The following is a 26,532-nucleotide window of genomic DNA, read 5'->3' as shown; positions in this document are numbered from 1 at the left end:
AGACAAAATCCAGTGGCAACATTACGTTTTGGAAAGGAAACAAGTGCATTTGGTTTTATAAACTTGTGTGAACATTTCCCCCATGGCATGAGAAACTAATAATAAATAATCGCATGGAAAGATGCCAACCGTAAGGCATGGTGCTGTTATATGTATTATGTAATTGGTAGTATGCCCATGGACATTTCCATGGCATGATGCAGATACAAATGCATTTAGCTGTTCTAGATTATCATCTGCCTAGCCAAGAATTACGATTTGAAACTCTAGAGTTCGGTTCATGGCCCTGGTCTTCGGGCTCATCTTCAATGGCGGCATATTGTATAATTTTACGTATTACCCTCAGCCTGACTGTCTGCTTAGAATCTTAGCAACTTGTAATTTGCAAACATTTGTTGATGGTGGTATTTTATTTACTCTTCATTTGCAGATCTCTCTTTTGGCGCTATGGATACCGGGAGTGTGGTTAGTGAACCAATATCGGATGCCCATCGGGCGTTTGCCAAACAAAAATCAGCTTCAATGGTAAGATATAACTTGGCAATTGATTGCTTTACATTAATCAATACTTGTGGTTTATAAATAACCATAATGATAAAAAAAGAAAGAACAGACATTTAATATGAATATGCGTTCCATATGTGAATATAAGAGGAAAACATTCTTCAATTCAGCCTTTATTGGGGGATACACCAAATAAACAATTTTAATCAGGTCGATCATTTAATAGCCTACACCAAATAGGGTGTTATTGCTAAATAACAATTTTTTAGGTAATGTTTTGTTATTAATTTTACAGCCTTATTTACAAAACTTAATGTAGATTTGAAATAGGTTTATTTGATATATTTCCTTTGTAGAACTGTCAAATAAAACTATTTTAAGTTTTCATAAAGTTTTGTGAATAAAGGTCTTAAGCAGGGTTTACATGGCACATCATGATCGTAGTCATCGTATGTACGTGTTGATTACAGTCTTTGCCTAAAACGGTACATCGATTTTTTCTTTTCTTTGATTTTATTTAATTTTTCATACTTTACTTCTCATTTCTTAACTCACTTGTTACAGAAGGTGTTTTTCAATATCTGTCAATTAATGATTACACATTTCTATGTAAACGGTAATCGATAGACGTCATTCATCGAAAAAAAAAAATCAAATGATTTTGATTTTTCAGCCATGACTGATGGTTATGTGTACATGTGACGAATATACCTTTGTTTTCACCAATGCTATAAGAATGACCATACATCAGATGTGCCATGTAAACTCAGCATAAAACTTTAATGTTCCTGACATTGCCAAGAATTCTAAAAACCCTTGAAATAATATTTTTTTATGAAATTCGAGCTGCGCGAGATATGGGTTTTGCAAATTTATTCATGAACGCAAAAATCGATCCTTCGAATTCTAAATTTCTTTTACTAGAGCAACAACATCCTGTTACTGAAAGCCTAGCCTTCGTCTACAAATGTCATACTGCTCAAATCAATAGTTCAAGAGTGTAGTAGATATTCTAAGTTTTTATACCCACTAAATGACGGAGGTTTTATTTATCTACTCTGAAAACATTGTTGGCTTAATTTTAAAATTCAAGCCAAAGATAAAAAAACTTAAACTTCCAACTTTTTAAGGAAACATTTCCTTTGGTGAAAGATATTTTTCTTAATATTAAGGATTTTTTATTTTAAATGGTAGATTAATGGATCCTTAACTTTGCGTCTTGTTATTAATGAATAAATCTAAAATTAAGTTCAAAATATCATTGAAAGTAAGGAAACTGACTTTGTGACAAGAACAATAGGGTACCTCAGTTAAAGACACATAAATGCCTTGCAAATAGAAGCGTCTTTAAGTATTGAAAATTTAAAAGTAAAGATGATAAGTTCTTTATTTGGATCCATAGATCAAGGACAAATTCTTTAAGTTTAGCTGAACTTTGTATTGAGTGTAGCAACACGAAGTGCGATGGAAAGGTTCTGGAAAGAACGAGAAGAAGATTATAGCCTTTTCTGTCTTGTGAGGAAACCGAGGCCTGGAAATTTTACAAAAAAAAAAAGCATGTTGAGATCAATATGGTAACATCGAATACTGAGAGCGTGTAGATATAGATTCTTTCAGAACCTATCCTTTATAAGTCTCCCCTCAGCTGTTTACTACAAATTTCAAAAGCTTCTTTCGTCCGATAACGTTTGGTATCCCTGCAAAATTACCAACACTTGGCATTACCAGCAAAAAACGAAAGAACAAATATTGCTGTGGCAAACGAAAAAAAAATCGCCAAAAAATGTTCAATTAAAAATTAAATTGAAAATAAAATCGTTTTTAATTAAAAAACTAATTGATTCAATCATTTTTTAATTGAATACATTTTCTTTTTCAATTACAATCGTGTGAAATTTTTGTCAATTTCAATGGAAAAATTAATTGATTCAATTAATATTTTAATTATTAATTTCCATTCACAATCGTAATTGTAATTTTTTAATTAAAAAATTAATTAATTCAATAATTTTTTAATAAATCGTAAAAAAATTTTAAATTATGAAATAATTCCCACATTTTGACAAATCTATAGCATTACCATGGCAGCCGAAACTGATAGTTTCAATCAAAAAATTTAATGGATCAACCGATTTTTTTTCTATGTAGGTAGCCCAAAATGGCAAAAAAAAATGTTGGCACAGGCAGATATAAGGATTTTTCATGAGTGAGTACGACAACGGCAACAAAGCAGCATAGTCCATTAAAACCATAAATGTGAGCAAAGGTAGATTTATGGAAGTTTCGTGACTGATATGCTGACCAGTAGGCTATTCAAAATGTTTATATTAGTGGATGTTTGCAAATGCAAATTTTCTAATGAACATTCTAATGGAAGATTTTTTAGTTATTATCTTTCTGGCAACAGTGGTTTAAACAGCTCACGCACGTTTCGTGTTTTGTTTCGCTGAATAACATCTTAACCGCTAATCGTCTTACAAACGAACAACGCTTGCAAATTATTGAATTTTATTATCAAAATGCGTGCTCTGTTAAAAAGTTCATCGCGCGTTTCTTCCATTTTACGACGAAGCTCATTATTGGCTCAATGGGTACGTAAAAAAGCAGAATTGTGGATTTGAGTGAAGATCAGCCAGAAGCATTGCAAGAGCTACTAATGCATCCAGAAAAAGTCACAGTTTGGTGCGGTTTAAACTAATAATTTAATTATTTCGAATAAAACATATAGTACAATGTATGTATTAGAGGTGGTCGGGACCCAAAGATTCCCCCTGGCTAAATTTTCATATCCAAGGCAACTAAAAATTCATATTTGTGATTATAAACAAATCGAATACGAGGGTTGCCTTTTATATTTCTGGATTAGAGAACACAAAAACAAATATCAATGATGGAAAATCGCTTAATTGTTTTTCAAAATATTCCCCATTCTATACACTTTTGCATGCGTTTGAACCAATTGTCGAAGCACTTTTGCACACTCTGATCGATGTATCTCCAAAACAAAAATTCTGAAACCATCAACCGCAATCTCACGATAAGTCTCATGACGATCTTGGAATCAATGGTTTTTGAAACAATAACTGAATTTGGATGACCTTCGCGAAATTCGACTTGGAGAGAATTACCACCTCGGTCGAATTCACCATACCATTTATAAACACTGGTCTTTGGAGCTTCATCGTCAAAAATTGAGTTAAGTTCATCGATGCACTGTTATTGAGTTAAGCCACGTTGAAAGTTGTAAAAAATAATGGTACGAAAATGTTTACGATTTAATTCCAAATAGCGCTTGTATGTCAAAACGTTCTGAGTACGTATAACCTTAAGCTCAAGCTTTACGATAGAGCTGTCAGTTGGCAGATTGCAACACAAGGGTTGTCCAATCCCCATATATAAAAGGCAACCCTCATAAATCCTACGTTAAAAAAAGGAAAACTAAAGTTTGAAAATTTTAACGTAAAAATTATTCACTATCTATTTATAAAATTGCGGAAATATATTTGAATTCAAACTGCTGCTTTCACACACATTTATGAATAGTTTTGTTTTAACTCGTCAATAAGGTTATTCAAAATAGGGAAATTTTATAATAATTTAAACATTTTCTAGTTTCACAAGACATAATTATCTACAACTATGTTAAAGCAGCATTGTACAACAATTCACCAAGTGGAATAGTTTTAATTATTATATGCATATAAAACGAATTCTACATTTTTATTTTCGACATAAATGTTACATATAATTCTCCATTGCATCAAATACTTCAATACAATTATTGCATTAATTAAAAAAATTGCGATTTCTCCTAATTAGTCGTTATATACTTACGCGAGATAACGTAGAATCTAATACGTATCGTATATTTATAAATACGTGTATATAACGGCGGGTGTTATTTAATAACGCTTTGGTTTGTTGGCTTTTGTGTTTTTCTTTATTTCCGGTCAATAATTATAATGATTTCTTATAAATATTTATACGATTTATTTTTTGTATTGTTATTTAAAGTTAGTCAACGCCCCTGGACGCCAAGGCAACATTCAAAATAAACTTGCAAGCAAGAGAAGGGAGGAGGCCACCAATGCAAAACTCGAATTACGCATAAATTACAACACTGTTTAATTGCACGCATGCGCAACAAACCAAAACACTTCACTATCAAGCGCAAGCTGCTACCAAATGAACTTTGCTAGCACGCAGACGCGTTTGTCTCAATTGAGATGAACTGTTTTGAACTCTGGTGTGTGGTGGCTAAGACGCGGGGCAAGGGGGTTTAATTAAAATCATTTTTTTCCTTCTTGTTTGTTTTTGAGGGAAAACAATAGACAATGAAATTCACGTTAATTACGAATTTCGTGTGCTGAAAAATAGGCTGAAACCCATCATTTAAGAAGAAATAAAAATAAACATTTAGTTTATATTGTTGCATTATTGGCTGAATTAAGAGAAACAACCATCATCAAAAAAGAGATGGATTGAGACAGAAATCCTCATTTAGAGGGAAAGCGATTATTGAGGCATTAATTCGTTGCCATCATTTCATTGGCAAAACTCACATTTTTACGACTTCATTTCATTTGCTTGAAAGCAAAAGTTGTTTCGCATGGATTCGGATGAATTTAATTGGTTGTATTTGCTTTAGCAAATTTCATAAATATCAACCTTCTAAGTCTGCCATTATTAAACGTATAACGTGCAAATTTCCAGTACCATGCAGCTCCCGGCTTATTGGTGTGGGGTCCTTTAATATAATAAATGGCAGATTTTTTCCACTTTTTGCTCAACAGACATGACTGCTGTGTTAGCAAACATAAGACTGTTCTTTACGGAAAATGTTCACTCTTCTATTGTACCTAAAATAATCAAGGGAAAGCAAAACAAAAAAAGGAAAAAAGAAGGGTTGCCGTCAATATAATACACACCTACCTATATGGGATGATATGTATACATATCTATATGGGAGCTATATATAAATTTCAACCGATTTTTATGAAATTCACCGGTAACCAAAAGAGTAGGTAATGGGAGAATTCCTGTGAGAAATTTTTTGACGTTTGCTTACAATACTCGTTTTAGTCCAAATCCTATAAACAAATGTATGGGAGCTATATTTATCTAAATCTAAACCGATCAAACTTCATACACATAGCACATGTCATAGAAGAAGATGTTCTGCAGAATATTGATAAAATCTGTTTTTAACTGTATGGGAGCTATATTTATCTAAATCTAAACCGATCAAACTTCATACACATAGCACATGTCATAGAAGATGTTCTGCAGAATATTGATAAAATCTGTTTTTAACTCCTCTTCCTAAGGCACTGAGTGGAAAACGGGAGATACATACAGATATATAGTAGGGTAATAACTTTTTTAGTTTTTTTTTTTCTCAAAAATTATTTCCCGTTGCACGCATAAATGAACTTTTGCCTATTAATGACAAAAATAAAATTTATTTCATTTAAAAATTGAAAAAGATGACGCACAAACCGCTTTAAAATGAAAATTTTTAAATCGTATTGTGAGTGATTTTTTTTTCGAATTGCATTATATCCAAGATTTTCTCTAATTAAAAAAAATTAAATCGCATTGTTATTTTTCAAAATCGGATATATATAGGAAATATACCTTAATCTGAACCGACTTCGAGCAAACTTCTCAGATACTGTGGCAGTCGTCGAGGAAAGCGTTCAGCAAAATTTGGGAAGATGGGTCAATAAATGAGCTTGCTCTGAAGTTGAAATCGGACGATACATATATGAGAGCTATATCTAAATCTGAACCGATTTTCGTGAAATCCACAAGTAATGTTGAGAATCAAGAGAAAATTCTTCCTGCCAAATAACAAATGATTATATTGTTTATTATATTATTATTATATTACTGCAATATTACTGCAAATCGGACGAACATATATATGGGAGCTATATCTAAATCTGAACCGATTTCGAGCAAACTCTACAGACATTGCAGAAATTATCAAGGAAAGCGTTGCATAAGCTTTTGGCAAAATGGGTCAGTTAATGCGCTTGCAGTGGCTCTAGGAGTGAAAATAGGGCGATATATATATATATATATATATATATATAAGAGCTATATCTAATTCTGTAACGATTTAATGAAATTCACCAGTAATATCGAGAGAAGAATATAAGAAAATCCTTCCTGCCAAATTTCGTTAGTAAATTACCTTTTTATTGCATTATTACTTCAAATCGGACGAACATATATATGGAAGCTATATCCAAATACTAATCTAAAATAAAAACTCGTCAAAATATGATATAGGGATATGAGGTTGTAAAAAAGTCCATCCTAATATGTATATGAGAGTTGTATCTAAATCTGAAACGATTTCTTCCAATTTCAATAACCTTCGCCTTAAGCCAAAAAAAGACTTTCAAGATGATCGGATGGAAGTTGTGATCTGTATTTTAATTGCAATTTTACATGGACAGACAAACAGGCGGTCACAACGTGATCGAATCCAATGATGTACCACAGTAGTTGTGAAGGATATAACAACATTTCTGTTTGTAAAACAAAATATTGCTTAGCAAAGGCATATTACCGCAAACCTTACTTGTTTCAAACTTGGTGCAATTTGTGATTTTTTGTTAGCATAATCGATTAATTATGTCCACAATAAGGAGATTTGTGGTAAATTTCCATTAACATTGTTACCTAATTTGCATGAAATTTGGCACAGCATAGCATTCATTTGCATAGTATACCTCTTAATCCAATCCAATCATTAACAGAGCAGCAGATATTTTCAGCGAACAACAAACTCTTCACCCGTCAGCCCAATATTGCAAACCGTATTGCGATAACTGCAGAACTATTTCTGAAATACGTTAAAAATGCGTCCATTACGTTTCACTTATCCGTAATAAGCGTAGAGTGCGGATAAGTGAAATTAATTTCTTTTGAAGCGATAAGGCATACGTGGAGGCCAAAAATCACGTCAACTTACTAATTAAAGTTTGCAATAGCTTGAGTTGGAATAATGCAATGCTTTCTCAACGTCAGAGACGTAAATTGGTGAGATGGTAATATACGTTTTAGCAAATTTTATTGGTGCCACGAATTTTTCCAACTCTAGGTAAATTTTGTTAGAAATAACTCTTTCACTTATCAAATTTCAGTTTCATATAAAACAAAATTTGGGATTTAGAAATGTTTTCACTTAAATGCAATTTATAGTAAAGCGATATTTCACTAAAGCGATTTCAACTGTAATGAGCAACACAAAAAGTTAATGGTACTTATCATCAAGTTTCACTTAAGCGGATTTTTTTGATTTAAGCGTATTACAGTTATGCGTCGTTGCGCACAGGCAAATTTAAGAAATGTCAGGAGACAATGTTCGTTTGTTATAGGAGAAGACCTATTTTATACACATTAAAAATTTAAAAATTGATTTCATTCACAAAATTAATCACGAAAATGATAATATGAATTACAGAAAGAAGTGATTGAAAACATTAACAATTAAAAAATATGTAGTCAATTAAAAAAATTATTACAAATTTTGATTTTTTCAATTGATTGAAATAAAAACGATCAGATCAGAAATTTATTAAATTTCATATTAATTTTTTAATTGGATCAATTAAAAAATCAATTGAAAATATGCAAATGTTATATTAAAATATTTGCAAAAAGCGGCTGTATAGGGCGCACCCTCGATTTTGACGCAACTTGGTAGATATATGTAAAGCTCCTCCTAGACATAAAACACACCGGCGAGTTTTACGGCTATGGAGTGTGTGTTAATATAGATTTGCCTAAATGTAGGACTTGCTGGTCTTTAAAATACCTTTCGTTTGTTATATGATGCTAAAATAAAAACAAAGATTACATTGCTGCAATGCAAGGAAAATATTGTTTCCCGAATTATAAAAAGAGGTATGGCGAGTTAGGTCTAGCTTCTGACATACTAACAGTTAACTAAAATTCCCATGAACATTAAGGAACTGGGGATACTTCTCTTATATCATTGAATGCAGTCCGATTAATGTTTTTTATGCCGAGTCCGAACGATGTGCCGCATAGCGACACCACTTGGTAGGGATACCTTATAAATGTAGCCAGCATTAGTAAGGGGATAACCATGGTTAAAAATTTTGTTGATGTTCAAATTTATGAATAATATGTACTGGGAAGTAACCCCAACAGAGAAAAAAATTATCTGGAATATGTTATAATTAGATCGATGCTGAAAAAGCCATTATGACATTACTATACATATTTCGATCATAACTAAGTTTGGAATTGTGTCTCTAAACAAACTAGTCGAAATGCTATTTGTATGGGAGTTTTATTTTATGCATAGGAAGTACAAATATTACATGATATCAAGCGGCTAGCTTTTTCGTTGGACGCGAAATAATATACATTTAAATGGTTCCAATATAATATTTGAAATTTCAAAAAAAAATTCCGATTCAATTAAAAATTGATTGCAAGAACTAATTATTAAAACAGAAAAAAATTTAAGATTCAACTAAAAAAACGATTGACTCAATAATTTTTTTTTCTAAAAAAGCCAAAAATTTCAACCACGACCGTTGTTGAAAAAAGTTAGATTCAATTAAAATAATGACTGAATCAATGAATTTTTTAATGGACAATGGCAAAAAAGTCAATCACGATCTTAAATGAAAAAAAATTCAGATTCAATTAAAAAAAATGATGAATCAAATAAGTTTTTAATTGAAAATTGCACAATCGTTATTGAAAAAAATCCGGATTCAATTTAAAAAATAATTGATTGAAATAATTTTTTAATTGAAAACGTTTTTATTTTCAATTACATTTCTAATAGAAAAAAAGTTTGCGACACTTTTTTCTGTTTAGAGGTAGCCTCTTCCATTCGAACGCTACCGTAATTTTGATAGACCGACGGATAAGGCTAGGGTTGGTATAGAAATATTTTGAATCATCATCCATAATGATGGGTATAAAAATAATTCGACTTTTTGCTGTCATCGTTCCTGAAGCTTCTTCAACTATTCAGTTGATGAGAATAAATAAAGATTGTGTATATGTAGAAATGTTTTTCTATCTTGAATTCCCCAAAATAGTTGGAGGACAATTAAAATTCTAGCAATTACCCGTTTTTTTGGTGCTAAAGAATTATTTATTTATTCGGTGGGCCATTATTGCGAATGGCGATCACGTAGAATTGCCTTTTCAGAGAGAGAGAGAGAGAGACAGAGAGAGGAATGAAAAGCTCTTCTTCTTTCAACGACTATATGCTTTTTGACAAAGCTTTCTTCGATTTGTTGAATCATCGATAACAGTGTGCTGAACTTCTTGTGTGGTTGGTTGCTGCCCATCTACAAGTAATAGCATAGCTCAGTGAATTCAATCAGCTGCTGGCTGTCAGGGCATAACACACAACGACTTGTACTTGTAATAAGCGTTGACAACTTTTGTGATTTGTAAACAACAATAAAGAAAAACGTCAAACACAGGTAAGAAACAAAAAAAAAAACAAACAAAGATGTGAAATAACAGGTGCCACGAAAAAAACTCCAGCATTTGGATTTGTGACTCAATTGGGTGGGCCGATGGGCCATATCCTCGTATTGGTGCCGGTTCAACAACGGGCAGATATAATCAAAATCACTCAATTATCGTTAATAATACTTTGATAATACGGATAGACATACGTTGTTAACTTTTAATGTGTACGTGTTTGCTTACACTCTACCATATTTGCAAATTATTTGGTGGCCAGCGTTTGAAGTTTAAAAATTGATAAATCAAACACACATGCACACCAACACCTCACAAAGTAAGAAATAAACAATGATATTAACATCTATTTTGCTCTGCCACAGCTAGCCAAGACAACTACTAGAAATCCATTACCCCACCCCACCTTACGACTGACCACTTCTTCCACCATAAGCACACTTACACACACTAAAGCTCCAAAATGAGAATGCCAACACTACGTTTACTCTCCTCAACGGTTCGTCGTTCGCTGTTAGTGCCAGCGACAAAGTCGGGTTCTACTAAGAGCGCTAACATATCCATTTCGGCCCCTTTAACCCCACAACATTATCCCCAACATCGGCAGTTACGTTTTCACCATTGTGCTGTAAGCATGTTGCCTCGCATTCCCTTCACATCGGATTTCTTTTTCCGTCAGGTTAGTGCTACAGTGCCACTGCTACTGCTACGAATACTATGAATATATTATGATTAATTTTGTTTTGTGTTATCAATAATTTGTAGCTATTCGATACGGAGAGTTGTACCTACACCTATTTGCTGGCTGATTTGAATACCAAGGAAGCCATAATCATCGATCCTGTATTGGAACAGGCCAAACGTGATGCCCAGCTGATCCATGATTTGGGTTTCACCCTAAAATATGCAGGTAGGTTAGAGTAGGAGGAAATTGTGAAATTCTTCCAAAAGTTTAGTCTTATCGTTAGAAAAACAAAAACAAAACAAAAGTGTCTGTTTACTTTAAACTAAACTAGACAACAACAACAAGAAAGGGCTTGTCTTATAGTAGTCAATTAAGAACGGTAGTCATGGGAAACCTGATTAAGGCAATTGTTTTTGCGCCAGATGAGAGGAGGTAAATAATAATAGAATATAATTGCAAATTTTAATTGAATAGAGCGCTTGAGATGTCTTTTCTAAAAGCAGTCAAACACGATTGGGGTTTGATATCGACAAGATAAGAATAAATAACACAATTACTAAATTTAGTGCAATTCGATATGTCTGCCGTATATTCTAAAAATAATGGGCGAAAATACATTTTAATCATAGCCGATAACAATTTGATTGATTAAAATATAGAAGTTCCAAAGTTTTGTAGATGGTATCTGAGTTCACATAACCAACGCCTAGTTTAATAGTAGCCCAAAGATCCTGATGGCAAATCGCAAGTAGAAAACTGACGTTAAATAGTGATTTTGAGCAGGAAAGTGAGTTGAAAAGAGAATGGGGATTTAAGTTGTGGTAAAAAGGGGGATTTAAGTTGAGATAATGTCGCTACATATAGAATTGACGCATTCCAATCATTGGGGGTAACATTTTTTTATGCAACTTATTAAAATTGTACAATATTTTATAGTTAACACTCACATGCACGCCGATCACATCACTGGCAGCGGTTGGTTGAAGCAACTTATACCCGGCAGTTTGTCCGTTATATCGACGGCTAGTGGAGCCAAGGCTGACATTAAGATCAAGGAAGGCGATAAGGTGCAATTTGGGCGACATGCCTTGGAGTCATTTGCTACACCAGGTCATACCAACGGCTGCATGACTTATGTTATACCAGAGCAAGGATGCGTCTTCACCGGCGATACAGTGCTTATAAGAGGTTGTGGTCGTACTGATTTCCAGGAGGGCAACTCACAAAGTTTATACGATAATGTCCATAGCAAAATTTTCACTTTGCCCGACAATTATCGCATATATCCAGCCCATGATTACAAGTGAGTATGGTTTACTTTTCAAGGATATAGAAAAAGAAAATAAAAGAAATGGTCACCTTAAATATTACAGAGGTCAGTTGGAGAGTTCTGTATGGGAAGAGAAAACTTATAACCCACGCTTGACAAAATCGTTGGAAGAATTTGTTAATATTATGGAAAATCTGAACTTGCCTTACCCCAAGAAGATAGGTAACGAAAGAACTTTATAAGAAAAATTAAAAATTAAAATATTATTAAAAACATCTGGTTTTTGTTTTTTCAGACAAGTCGTTGCCCGCCAATAGAGAATGTGGTCTATATGATATACCCAAGGAATAGAGACTAAGCAAGAACATATTTAATTTATAATTATAACAAACAACAATAATGTAACCTATATTATTTAAAAGAAATCAAAATGTGTCTATAGCAAATAAAAATAAACGAATTTTATGATGATGCCTCTGCAAACAAACAAATTTTTATCAAAAAAATCCAGAATAGAGGCAAGAATTCTCTCAAATATAAATGCTTATATGCACAAGGCTGAAACACTAACAAATGTCAATCCCAGAGCAGCCGGTAGTACGTACCGGATTGACCCGGTTAAGTCCTTCATCGGTAAGGGCTGCCGCATCAGTGTACAACACACTTCTAAAACAACAACTTACGAATGTTGTTGTAGCCCCATTCGTTTTAAGCATACAGATTGATTCAATCTAAAATTACTAAACCTGCTACCGTCTTCAGTTTTAGCCCCAGGAATCTGGTCGTTTCAATAGAAACGGTCCATAGTGATTCTGCAGTCAGATTAGTAGTGTTTACTGGACTTGTAAATAGGTGATTGGTGCCATGTCCCCATACTCAATTACTAACATATATCGCAAACTCTATGTATTCATATATCTTTCGAGATGAACTCAAATTTACTCTCTTACTCTAGCAAACTATCGAAAATATTCTGGAATGCTATTTTCAGAATTTGAACCCAGGTGTCTAATCCCTAGGTGGTTCACTGCACGCCTATGCATTTTTTATCCAAAAAAAAATATATGGTTTATACCCTACACCTTTTAAAGATTTATCATAGATTTTTATCGAATTACTTTCATTTCAGACCATTTTAAATCCCAAAGGCTACAATAGCCCTGCCAAATATAGCTTACTGCAGGATAATAGTAATACCAAAGTTCTGAGCAACGTTGATGGCAATCTCAGTTCCAGCATACCCCATTGCGCCACCACAGGGCGAAGACGCAAGGGTTCTTCTTTGGCCGGCACTTTGACTTCACGATCCACACGTGGCGAATCGAAAGAACTACGCTCAGCGTTGCAAGACCGTGAGACGGTGATACAAAATCTACGCATCCAATTATGTTTGGGAAAGTTGCCACGTCCCTCGGGTCCACCCTTGCATGATGCGGACAGGCCAGCGGCCGAACAGAAACTACAGAAGCTTAAAACTGAAGCTGATAATAAGAAGATAAAAATCAAGAATTTGAAAAGCGCTTTGGATAAATTGGACATCACCGAGTAAGTGATAAGTGTGACATAGAGAAATTCGTTTTTTTAACAGCATAACTTACTTCTATTATTCACAGCAATATCGATGTACGTATCAGACAGGCAGAACTTGAATATGCTTTGGGTCGTGAAGAATTACAATTACTTTCCATTGTGGAAGAGGCAAGGGCATTGCAAGCACGATTGGATAAATCCAAAGTCGAACCCCAGAGCCTTCATAAGTAAGTAGCCATGCGACAGTGACCTTACCTCTTGTTCTCACCCTCCCTCTTTCTTTGTTTAGTCTGCTCAATAGTGGTATTTCTGTGAGCTTGCATGCGGTACAAGCCACCACTGGACGCTGGGCAGCCCAAGAGATACCTGAAGCATCGGGTGTTTTTTATGTGGAATGGGCTCTGGAAGGCGATGGTCTATACAAAGGCGATCGTATACTAGAAGTCAATGGTAAACTAGTCACTTGCAGGACCAAAGAGGAATTCCAAAAATCTATAGGCAATACGGGCAAGTGTCAAATTGTTGTGCTGAGAAGAAAACCTGCTGCAATACCACAAAAACAATTGGACCTAGAAAAGGAAAATAATATGCGCTTGCAGCATAGGATCTCGTATTTGGAGGAGCAGGTTAAAGAGTTGCAGGCCAGCAAACTGGAACACGAACAAATACAGCAGCAGGTACAACCCCAACATCATCAGCAACAACAGCTAGTGCAACAAGAAAATCAATTGCATGGTCATGTGACAAGCATTAATATCTCATCGCCGCCCTCAACACCTCCCGACAAGCCCCTGGTGTTCCAAAGAGGCAACTACATTACCACATTAGTGGGTGGCAAACCCATTGAATTGATGGGAGAGGAAACACCTGAGATTAAAAAACATGCGCTGCTCACAAAAAGCAAATCGGCAGCTCACATAACCAAAACTCTGATACGAGAGAATAGCCCTCATGACATGAATGTCGTGGCTGCCAACAAAACCCTCTCCGCTTCCAAAATTTCGGTCAACAGTGATTCTAACTACCCAGCGCATACTTCGCACAAAAAAGAAAAGGAACGACTCAGGGAACGTTACGATAGGTCCAATTCCAAAGCTTCTCAAATGCATGCCCGAAGTGTGGAGCATCTAAATCATGCAAATGGGTAAGAATTAAAAAGCCAAAATCGATATGCTTGGAATTTTTAATATTTTCTATACTTTTTCCATACTAGATATTCCGAGCGTCGTCGTGATACTCCTCGTGGCACTGATGTCCAAACTTTAAGAGCCCGTCTGCACTCGGATATGCGCAGTGTCAAATCTTTGGATTTCGATAGTGAAACTGAAACTAGTCGCCCTAGACCACGCACACAGCCTAGTGATACCATGTCCGAGGCACGTACTATTAGACCGACTCCGCCAAAGAAACCCTTGCGCCTTTCGCTACAGAGAGCCCAGAGTTTACAAACCGTTGAACTAAATACCAATGCTGACATTGAACGAAAACGTCCTTCGAAGAGGGCTCATATTACGGAAAAAACGCTCAACGGTGATGCTGCCAACAGTCTACTCATTGAGAGCTGTAGCCACAGTGCTGCTCCGTCCCCTTTGCATACGTCCTCGTTGGGTCGCCACCGGCATAATCTATGAAAATTACTGAATAATCTCTTTCGCTTACAAGAAGAGATTTAAATTTTAGTAATACTGGAGTATCATGCACGGGTGAGTGAATGTGCCACCCATACATGCATACCTCCTGCATCATATCCAACCATAATGGCAATGTTAAGAACAGAAAAATTTTCTAAAGAAAGATTTTTTGTTAGTTTCGTTTTTTTTTGTATACACAACAAAAATGATCCTTATATCCTTAGTAAACTAAGTAATGAAGTTTGTTCATAGCTAATATTTAATTTAGATATTTTCTAGGGAAATGTGACTGGTGTAAAGCAAATAAAATCTGTAAATTTTCTTAAGTAACAACAATATTATACCAAAAACAAACATTTAAAACTTTATTTTCTCAGAGGTAAGTTGGGCTAAATAAAAATGAAAATTCGCCCATGAACATTCCATTCCATTAAGGAACAGGGGCAAACTTCTCACATATCAATGAGCGCTGTCCGATTCAAGTTTATGCTCAATAATAAGGGGTCCCTTTTTTATAGCCAAATCCAAATGGCTCTTTGGGGAGAAGTTTTTACATGGCAAAGTACCCCACAATTTAGTGTTCTTTTTAGATATTATCAAGACCGGCAGAAGAAGCTGCACCATCGTTTGCGTCTATATCGAAATGATTTAACCGATTTAAGCTTATTTTTTTATGTACCCTTATAATAACTCAAAAATACGAATCAGGTGGTAAGTTTGGGGTCAAGCTATTGGGTGCACGGCCCAACCCAAAAGGACTTTGGTAGATTGGGACAATATCTAATTAAAATCTAAGGTATTTGGACACATGTCATCTATAGAAGAAATCTTGGACTTATTTACTGACCCTGGCAATATGGTATATATGGTATATTTTAGGTATATTATAGTATAACACGAATCTGAGATACATTTTCAGGGCCAAGTCAATGAGTGGCCGCCCCATCCCCCAAATCACCCTCCAAACCGGATATCTTTGCCGACTACGGAAATATAGGGCTCAAATGAAAAGTATTTGGGAGTAGACCATAAATGTGATTTCTATATTCGGGACCATCTGTCTAAGGGGCATCCCACTCCCATAACAACCCCCAAATAGGACGCATTTGCTTACCATGACAATTTCGATCTTTAATAGATTGGAGCTTGACATTGATAGTTTTTAGGGCCCATACCCCAAAACGGACATATTTGCTGACTTTGCAAATGAAAAGTATTGGGGAGTAGAGCACGAAATTGGCACCCACTTTCGGGACCAATTTTCTGGGGTTTTACCCCTTTTCCAAAACACCCACAAACAGCAATTATTTACTGACCATCGCAATATGGGGCTAAAACAGAAGGTATTTGGGAGTAGAATACGACCATGTATTTGGGGCACCGCCCCTTCCCCAGAACACCCCCAAAAGAGTACAAATTTACCGACCATGGCCATATGTGTCTCAAATATAAGGTATTGGAGATTGAATTGAGATGGAATTTGATAACCAATTTTTCGGCCAAGTGTTTGGAGACGCCTCATGCCATAAACTTCCCTTAATCCTATGGCAATATGAGGTTTAAATAAATGGTATTTGAGAGTAGAGCACGATGCTTATATATTTGTTTTCAGAGCTAAGTGCCTGGCGACCACCTCAGCCCCGAAAACACCCCCAAATCGGACATCATGAGAATATCGAGTTCAAAAAATGTCCTAAAAGTGGACTACATCGAACATCCAAATTAAAACACTTCGAGCGAATTCATAGACCTATAAAGATCATATGGGATTAGATAAAACCATTTATATTGTCTTACTGTTAGTCAAGCGATATACATTTACTATTTTCGTAGCATGATATTCACTTAAAGCTCTTGCATTGTCAAAAAAATATATTCAAAAGAAAATTTTGTTCCATATAAAGTAAAAGAAGGCCCAGCGGAGCGGGCCCGGTTCAGCAGGTATATATATTAAAAATGAATTCAAATATACAAATATTAAAATGTATTTAAAGTAACGGCTTCTTTTTTTCAAAACCCCGATACATTGAAAATGCGGTAGGCAAATTTTTTAAGAATCTGATCAACTTAAATAACAAGATCAGTCTATGGGAGCTATACTAAGATATAGACCGATCTGAACCATATTTGGCATAGATATCAAAAATCTAAACACAACTCGTCGTGCCAAATTTCAGCCAAATCGGGTAATAAGCACGGCTTTTATGGGCTAAAAACCTTAAATCGGGAAAATCGGTCTATATGGGAGCTATACTAAGAAATATACCGAACTGAACCATATTTGGCACGGATATGAAAAATCTAAACAAAACTCGTTGTGCGAAATCGGGAAATCGTTTTCAGCGAAATCGGGAAATAAATACGGCTTTTATGGGCTTAAAACCTTAAATCGGCCGATATGGGAGCTTTACCAAGATATAGACCGATCTGATCCATATTCGGCACAGATATCTGGGATCTAAACACAATTCATTGTGCCAAATTTCAGCCAAATCGGATAATAAATGTGGCTTTTGTAGGCCTAAGACCCTAAATCGGGAGACCGGTACAAATTTGGACCTAGTAGGTTCTTAGGATACAATTAGACAAAAATGGGTTTAAAGAGGACATTTATACCCACAAAAGTACTTAGAACCCAAACTATTTAATCATTTAAGGTTCTAAACGTATCTACAATATTATTGCTCCTACATTTTGCATATTTTTTGCATATATCAGATATGACGTCAAAATTCGTTTAAATGTCTAAATACAAATTTTGGTCAAAATCGGTCCATAAACAAAAAGTGCATATATATCCGCTCTCTAATAATTAGTTAATAATAATAAATCAAAACAAAGCAAGTAAAAAGGCGTTAAGTTCGGCCGGGCCAAACTTTGGATACCCACCACCCCGGGCATCTATGTAAAGCACTTTTCATCAAAATCCAGTGAAATTTTCATACCTTTGGTCCCATAGCAGTTATATCGGAATATGATCCGATTTGGACCAAATACTTATAAGTACAAGTCAACGCTCAATTATGTATAACAAAATATTGGTCTTTTTAGTAGCTATATCTAAAAATAAACTGATCTGAATCATATGCAACATGGATGTCGACAAGCCTAACATAAGTCAATGTGTCAAATTTCAACAACATCGGATGATAAATGTGGTTTTTATGGGCCTACGACCCTAAATCGGAGGATCGGTCTATATGGCAGCTATATCCAAATCTGGACCGATCTGGGCCAAATTGACGAAGGATGTCGAGGGGTCTAACACAACTCACAGTCTTAAATTTCAGTAATATCGGATAATAAATGAGGCTTTAAGGGGCCTAAGATCCTAAATCTGAGGATCAGTCTATATGGGAGCTATATCCAAATCTGTACCGATCTGGGGCAAATTGACGAAGCGTATCGAAGGGCCTGACACAAGTCACTGTCCCAAATCTCAGCAAAATCGGATAATAAATGTGGCTTTTATGGGCCAAAGACCCTAAATGGGCGGATCGGTCTATATTTTTGAAGACTGTAGCGTGATTACAACAGACAGACGGACGGAAATGTCTAGATCGTCTTAGATTTTTACGCTGATCAAGAATATACAACATATACTCTATAGGGTCAGAAATGGATATTTCGATGTGTTACAAACGGAAAGACAAAATAAATATACCCCCATCCTTCGGTGGTGGGTATAAAAATGTAAATTTCCTTGTATTTCGTATAAGGGCATCGGATGACTTAACCGTTGGAGGGTTAACGTAAAAAAATCGATCTGGTTAGATACACTCATATCAGCCATCATATATAATTGGATCAATTAATATCGAATAAGCTAATTTTATCTTAAATTTGTCCGAATTTTCAACTTTTTATTAGGGGAGTTTAAATAGAACAAAAAAAAACGGCGAATGTACAGCATGTGGAGATGGCGATCCTCGTCAACCTCCTGTAGGTGAGTAAGCTCGTCCCGGTCCGACCGGACCGATTTCGGCGGGAAAAGGGTGCCCATTGGGTATTTAAAGGCGCTAATAACTCGCTTTGTCATATCGAGCATCATAGGCAAAAAGAAAATAGCCGCTCCGTATGCCTCTCTCTCTCTCTTTTTATGAAATAAAAATTGGTTGAAGGTTCTTTATGAACCTTACTATAAATTACGCATAAGAGTAATCCAAAGATATGGTTTTAACATCCACATTTCGAGTGAGGTAAAGGGGGAACAACGCCACACCTTAGGACCGATAAACCCAATGTAGGCCAGGGCTTCGGATTTCGCATATTAAAAAAAAAAGAGTTTTTAAAGGGTACGGACAAATTTCCCATATAGACACGCAAATTTATATAGAATACAAATATTGTGCGCAAATTTAGAGTCCAATGACGGTGGTCCGCCCATCAACCCCTCGGTAGGAACCTGCTGTTGTCTTCCAATTGTGAACCATCACATATTATAAAAGCGATTAAAGCTAAAATCTAATTTCAACATTGTTTTTGAAAATAAAATATCTAGGTTTTCATTTGTTTTTGCGCTTTTTTATGATGGTCTCTATACCGTTTCATGATTTGTTATTTGATATTGTCCAAAAATCAATCATTGCTCTAAGCTGGACTAAATAAAACAAGAAATAATGAATAAAGATGGATCTTTTGATAAACCAATAAAAAAATTAAAAATGTTGTGGAATGGTTACAATGTCCGCCTGTGACGCTGAAGGCCTGGATTCGAAATCTGGCGAAAACATCAGAAAAATGTTCAGCGGAGCTTATTCCCTCCTAATGCTGGCGAAATTTATAAAAAGCTAAGCCATATAAGAACTTCTTCTTGAAGAGGTGTCGTCCTGCCGTCCGTTCGGATTCGGCTACAACTTAAATCGGACTGCTCTCATTGATGTGAGAAGATTGCCCTCTGTTACTTAAGCTGGAGTTACATACCAAGCGAAGCACTTATGCGTGCTTAAGCAATCAGATGCGCCCTCATGCGTTCTTTGGGTTGAGTTACATAACACGAATTTCTAAAAATCAGCTAATTAATGTCATTTCCAAAGTTAATTTGCAAGTGCCCATACGTAATTGAAAAGTAATCCTAATGGCATTAACTTCCAAAATACCGGACACATGTTAGTAAGGGCGTATAATTTTTGTATTGTTATATTGTCAGCAATTTTGACACGTTACCAGAAATTTTTTAATTCGCTCCCTTTATTGAAAAAAATACAAAGAATTTGTTAAATATCCGCAACAGAAAGTCGTGCTATTTTTTAGAATTTGTATTCGTTGAATAAAAATGAGTTTAAAGGGCCATAGCTAGGCGGAACAAACATTTTAAATTTTTTTAATGCGTGAGAAAGATGTGTCTTTTTTTTTTTGTTATTTAATGTTAAAAAATATATACAGGGTGGCTGATGAATATTGCTACAATGATGAATATTGCTACATTTTTTTTTCGGTGTATGGAATACATTTTTCTTTTATTCATGTTAAATTAAATTATTAAATTAATTATTAAATTATTATTAATTAAATTAATTAATTAATTAATTAAATTAATTATTAAATTATTATTATTAAATAGAAAAAAAGTTATTACATTTTTTTTTGGTAGCGGCTTTCATCAGCCACCCTGTATGTAATCACTATTAAAATTATTAAATAAAGGAAGAAAATTAAATTAAGTTCATCAAGCCTACGCCATGCCAAGTTCATTAAGTTTGTTTCCTTTTAGTAGGGTTTCAACAAGCCAATCTTCCCTTCATACATAATTGCCATGGTCATCTAGCTCGACTTCCTTTGGAATCAAAAACACGAAAGTTTCTTTGATAAAATTTCAAAAAATGTTCGATAAATTCATAGAAATTGAAAATCCAATCAGGCCGTATTTATATGGTGGACGCATCGGCGAATAGCTAAAACAAAGCATTATTTTGGGAACTTGTTATGTCAATATTTGTAAACAGGGCAAAGAAAATTCGATTTGCGGTGACAATCAAAATTTCAGCCAAATAGGACAAAAATTGCGGCTTGAAAGGACTCAAGAAGTCAAATCGGAAGATCGGTTTATATGGGAGCTATATCAGGTCATAGACCGATTCGGACCGTACTTTGTACAGTTGTTGGAAGTCAAAACGAAATGTCATATGCAAAATTTCAGTCAAATCGGACAAAAATTCCGGCTTCCAGGGGCTCAAGAAGTCGAATCGGGAGATCATTTATATGGGAGCTATATCTAATTCTGAACGTATATGGTCCGTTTGCAATCCACAGCGACCTACATCAAAATTAAGTATCTGTGCAGAATTTCAAGCGGCTAGCTTCACTCGTTCGACCACTATCGTGATTTCGACAGACGAACATGGCTAGATCGGCTCAGAACTACGAGACGATCATGAATATATATACCTTATGGGGTCTTAGATGCATATTTCGAGGTGTTACAAACGGAATGACTAGATTTGTATACTCCCATCCCATGGTGCTGGGTATTAAAATGGAGCGAAAGTTGGTCATTTTGCCATTCCATTTGGAACACATCAAATTATACATTTTCGACGTTAAAAAGTTCTAGATCGTCGTTATTTATATAGGATCTAGACATGTCCGTCAGTCAGTTTGTCGAAATCACTTTGCAGCCTTAAGTTTAAAGATGGCCTATATTTTGATATAGTACCCTTCCCGATAAGAATTCTTGAGTTCATAAAGTCGTATTTTCCCCCGATTTCAATGAACAACCGTGCCGAGTTTGGACAAAGCGATCTACCGATTTAAGTGTTTGAGCCCAGAAATGCGTTTTTATGCGAGATACATTTCAACATTTCAGTATAGACCAGATTTGACCAACGTTGTATGCAGCTGCCACACAGCCCTGTTTCCCGATTAAAGGCATTGAACGCACAAAAGCTGCGTTCCTTATCAAAAATTTACGAATTTTGGAAGAGATCCCTTAACACTCGTACCAGCAGTTATGGTCAATATCAGAACTTACGCCCTTTTTCTTGAAATTTGAAGAAATGATACCCTTTGTAACCCCCTTAGCCCCTAGCTTGGCTTAATTTTGCACTCTTAACGAATGCACAGAAAGGACAAGAAATGAATTAATTTTGAGTGGACAAAAGGTTTCCTCCTGAATGGAGTTTATGCGATGTTGATGGGCGGGATAAATAGCGTTCCACCAGCAAAGGACTTCAATAGGTATACTGTGATTAGAGATCAATTATCACAAGGACGGTTTTTGAATCTCTTTTTGAGGTCCTTGGATATTTGGAATTCCCAGGTCATTTAAAAAGGAAGAGGTTAAAGTTTGTTAGCTACGTTTTCATCTCGGAGTGTGCCCGTTCAGAGTGCGTATAGTATGCTGCCAAGATTGGCCAATGGGCTTTTCGTAAACCCCCAAAAGATAAAGTTGGTACTATTCACCAATATGAGGTAACTTGGTGTGTTCAGGGGACCTCCGCAAGATGGGGTGGAGCTACCGCTCTCACTACTGAAAGGGGTCCTGGCAAGCCATAGAAATTTCAAGACTTTGACGTCGCGCCGGACACATGGCGGACTTACTTACTGTAGACGGTTGGGCACATATTCTGGGGGTGGGTGTAGGATTATGCCTAAATTATTTTCAGGCACATAGTCCTTTCGTCATTTTTGACTACAATAGGGGCGTGAAAAGGTAGACTGAAGGGAACTTCTCCAGCCCGCCTGGCCCCATGCCATGCATATTGGCACCTTATCTTCTTCATTCTAATGTCCAGCATTGTACTGCCGTAAATTTCGTTTATGTTTTTCACCTCTTTTTGATTCTGTTTTCGGGGGCGACACAATGAACCTTAGTTCCCTAAGTGAAGCTGATAGCGATTGAGGTTGTTAAACGCGTACCACTATATAACCTAAGTTAAAGAATCAAAACAGCAGCAAACACAAAAATGTGTAAAATATTTATTTTGAAGTTAAAAATTTTAAAAGGCGAATTCAAAAATGATTTGACATATCAAATTCCATCAGCTGAGCAGATGAGGTCACCTTATTAAATAAGCCTTGGTATGACAAGTAATAAAGTTTTTGACTTTTTAAATAAATTTTTTAACTCAAAACTATTTTAGTTTCAATTTAAAAATTATTGAAACAAATAATTTTTAATTGAATAAATTTTCATTCTTTTTTTTTGCGTTTTGTGAATATAGATTTTTTGCAACTATTATATTGTTTGTGAAAATAAAATGTTGACGAACTTTGTTATTAAAGTCACATATTTAATTTTATTGTCTTGTTTTGTTTACACAAAAATTATTACAGGCAAGCCAGCACTTATGTCACTTTTAAAATTATGCAACTCAGAACATTGTCATTTTACTACAAATGTTTTCCAATTACCCAAAAATGCACTCAAACACGTACCCACTACAATGGTATGGGGGTATACAAATGTCATCGATCTGTTTGTAATACTTCACATAGGCCACCTTTCAAACATTTTATAGTCTATGATCATTGAGGATTCCAAATTAGATCATATCGTATAATTTCTGGATATTGCTCCGATTCTTTGATTTGACTTCTATAGTATAAATTGAGTCCGTTTTATTTGAATTGACTGAAATAGTACACAAATTTTCCTACGAACATTCCATTAATGAACTCGGGCTTCTTCGCTCATATCAATGAGTGCAGTCCTATTCAAGTTTAAGCTCAATGATATGGGGCCTTCTTTTTTATGAAGAGTTTGAATGGCGTGCCGCTTAGCGACACCACTTGATAGGGAAGTTTTAACAAGGCCAGCATTTGCAAGGGAAAGCTCCGGGAAATAGTACTTGAAGCAAACAAAAAACGAATTTGCAGTATAAGAATATTTTCCTTAAGCCTTTAACTACAGATTTACTCTACAGAGGACATGACTTTAAGAGTCCACTGCTCATTACCCTTATGATTTTTGTTATGAAAGCACAACACATATTTGGTCAGTTTAATTTTGGCTCTGTGTGAAGTAGTCAACTACAAATTACATTTTCGTTTTTTTTTTTTTAAATTAAATTTGAGCTACAAATAATATTTTCGTTTTTTACTCTAAATCACCACTGTGGCAAAGGCAGGGACGTAGCCAGGATTTTATTTCGGAGGGGGGCCCACCCCACATTTTTCCAAAATCGAAAATTGCCAAAATTCTTGTTACTGTGAAATTGGTAAAGATTACTAAATTTTATTTTTTTGGAAACTGTGGCAGCTAATGGTTGCAGGAACTGACTCGGAACAGACCTGAATTTTACACTGATTGCCAACACAGTGCAAATATCTTTTGGAAGTTGCATTAATGGCTTCGAACGCTAGACAACGGCAACGATTTTGCTGCTGATCCGTGTGCCCGGGTTCACATTAACGACGAAAAATACCTAAGATAAGAGCTGCCTTAGAAAAATTCTAGCTCGAATTAGCAAAGAGGTAACGTAATGAAATTTGGATTGGCGTAAAGTAGACGATTGAAACCAGTTACAACAATTCTTTCCGTCATGTTTTGGGGGAAAATTGGCTTGTCGAAAATCAGCAATATTTTATATCCCAAAAATCAAATGAAAAATTTCTAAAAATTCTTTGGAGTGAGATTTCTTGAATTCGTTTTAATGTCTTGTTGCATTTGATGGTTTCTAAAAAAAAATAAATTTATGGCAATAATCCAACTTCTTTTGACAGCAGGTTCTACTTTATGCCAAAATCATTAAATCCAGCTTTCTTCGCTACAGGGTCACAAAATATTAAGAAAGTGATTTTGTTTTTGTAGTGGCTTAGGTAATAAAAAGATTTTTTTCAAAAATTTTTCAAATTCAAAATATTTGAAAAAATTTATGCGTCAATATAAATTCTTCAAATTATGAATATACTAGCATATGCCCGGTCGCTTCGCTGCCCCCGATGGTACACCCAATATCAAGGTGTAACTATATCGCAATTTTAATAGCTTAGCCTTAGCTTAATCCGTAAATAAAGTACCATTTTGTACGTTTTAGTACCTTAATGTACAAATTTCAAAACAATTTACAAGTTATCCGTTACATACTTTTAAGATGTACCTGTATCTCTAATTTCACAGATTTAACTCAGTCTGTATATAAAGTACCACTTTGTACGTTTTAGTACCAAAACGAACGAATATCAAAAAAATCTTCTAGTCCCTCAGTACATAGTACCTAGATGTAACTGTATTCCAAATTTTAGAGCTGTAGCTCAATCCATGACATTATTATATGAATATCAAGCCGTAAAGAAGGTGCCATATTGTACGTTTTAGTACCAAAATGTGCGAATATCAACAAAATCTTCTAGTCGTCCGGTACATACTGCTCAGATGTGCCTGTAGCCAAATTCAGTTATAAATAAAATACTAAATAGTACCAACTACAGCACTTATTTTTTATTCCACTCCTGATACGATTTCAACATTTCATATTTGGTACAACATATCGTATATTTGTCAAGACACCGATCACTGTCAAAGCTATTTCGTACTTTTTGGTGCCAAAATGTATAATTTGTTAAACAATTTCTTAATCAGCCAACATATATTTCTTAGTAGAATCTACATTTTAAATTTCAGAGCTCTAGTTTAATCCGAAAAGAAAGACGTACTTTTTTTCCGTTTGTGTTACTATTGATTTTTTTTTTCTATCTACCCCCTTTATAACGCAACAACAATCATTTAAGCCAAAATTTCGAAGTTCGCCCTATGCAAAGTTCACCTATTTCGTACCTTTTTTGGTACCTTTTTGTTTCCAAATGCCCAAAAACTGTATTGGCTTCCTAATTTAGGTTGCCATAGTACCTAAACTCCAAAATTCAAAGCTCTAGCTCAATAACCAAACAAGGTACCAAAAAGTACCAATTGCAGTACTAAACATACCATTTTTCTCACATACGGTACTACTTTTGGGAAATGTTTGTCACCAAACCTTATTTTTTCGAGACGCTCTTAATTAGAGCCCAAAATCATAATTCTATCCCCATCCGTTCGCGTTGGATAAAAAGCCACCATTTCGTACTTTTTAGTACCTAAACGTACGAGGTCCACATTCGTGCCAAATTTCATGACTCTTGCTTTAGCCATTTGGGCTGGACATTGATCAATCAGTCAGCCAATTATTCAATCACGTGTCTCTTTTATACACAGAGATAAAATTTCATCAAAATCGGACAACTGAATATAGGGTCAGGCGTAATGGGTTAAAATGTTGTCTTTAAAAATATTTATTGAAATTTGTCTAAAAAAAATTAAAAATGTTTATGCAAAATTTAAATTTTGTTTAAAAAAATTATCTCGAGGTTAGGTTGTCTTTAGAGAGTGTTTTGCTGAAAGTTCGCCCTTAAAAAATTCATTAAAAATTCAAATTAAAAAATTTGGTGGGCTTGGGGCCAAGGACCTCCCGCCCCTGGCTACGTCCCCGATTGCACAA

General features: G+C 35.1%; 2 protein-coding genes and 1 long non-coding RNA gene across 5 annotated transcripts in view; 2 read left to right on the top strand and 1 right to left on the bottom strand.

Moving 5' to 3' along the window:
• Positions 1-15,432, top strand: part of LOC106087583 (uncharacterized) — a 46,667-nt gene extending 31,235 nt beyond the window's left edge. Inside the window, exons 2-6 of the mRNA XM_059370054.1 lie at positions 431-525; positions 13,084-13,499; positions 13,568-13,711; positions 13,774-14,628; positions 14,698-15,432. Coding sequence (XP_059226037.1) covers positions 448-525; positions 13,084-13,499; positions 13,568-13,711; positions 13,774-14,628; positions 14,698-15,115 — 1,911 coding nt within the window. The 5' untranslated portion in view covers positions 431-447 and the 3' untranslated portion in view covers positions 15,116-15,432. The remainder of the gene's footprint in view (positions 1-430; positions 526-13,083; positions 13,500-13,567; positions 13,712-13,773; positions 14,629-14,697) is intronic.
• The window catches only part of LOC131998042 (uncharacterized), an 85,367-nt gene that overhangs the window by 53,664 nt on the left and 5,171 nt on the right, over positions 1-26,532 (bottom strand). The gene's annotated exons all lie outside the window — the stretch shown is intronic.
• On the top strand, positions 9,849-12,419 carry LOC106087582 (persulfide dioxygenase ETHE1, mitochondrial). 3 transcript variants are annotated; one of them, XM_013252674.2, is made up of 6 exons: positions 9,849-9,995; positions 10,369-10,678; positions 10,765-10,909; positions 11,621-11,987; positions 12,058-12,176; positions 12,250-12,419. In XM_013252674.2, the coding sequence occupies exons 2-6, from the start codon at positions 10,463-10,465 to the stop codon at positions 12,303-12,305; spliced, it is 903 nt and encodes a 300-aa protein (XP_013108128.2). In that variant the 5' UTR covers positions 9,849-9,995; positions 10,369-10,462; the 3' UTR covers positions 12,306-12,419. The 3 variants fall into 3 exon arrangements, with proteins under 3 accessions (XP_013108128.2, XP_013108126.2, XP_013108127.2); XM_013252672.2 differs by having other exon boundaries at positions 10,365-10,678; XM_013252673.2 differs by lacking the exon at positions 9,849-9,995 and adding an exon at positions 10,031-10,211 and having other exon boundaries at positions 10,365-10,678.

This window comes from Stomoxys calcitrans, chromosome 5 (genome assembly GCF_963082655.1).
Source record: "Stomoxys calcitrans chromosome 5, idStoCalc2.1, whole genome shotgun sequence".
In the NCBI taxonomy this organism is placed as follows: domain Eukaryota; kingdom Metazoa; phylum Arthropoda; class Insecta; order Diptera; family Muscidae; genus Stomoxys; species Stomoxys calcitrans.
This window is presented reverse-complemented; position numbering and strand designations above follow the sequence as displayed.

Excerpts from the sequence above, each read along its gene's own strand:
- LOC106087582 (XM_013252674.2), top strand. The coding sequence starts at position 10,463 with ATGAGAATGCCAACACTACGTTTACTCTCCTCAACGGTTCGTCGTTCG. Across the intron at positions 10,910-11,620 it reads TTTCACCCTAAAATATGCAG|TTAACACTCACATGCACGCC; the intron begins GTAGGTTAGAGT and ends AATATTTTATAG. Across the intron at positions 12,177-12,249 it reads GCCTTACCCCAAGAAGATAG|ACAAGTCGTTGCCCGCCAAT; the intron begins GTAACGAAAGAA and ends TTGTTTTTTCAG.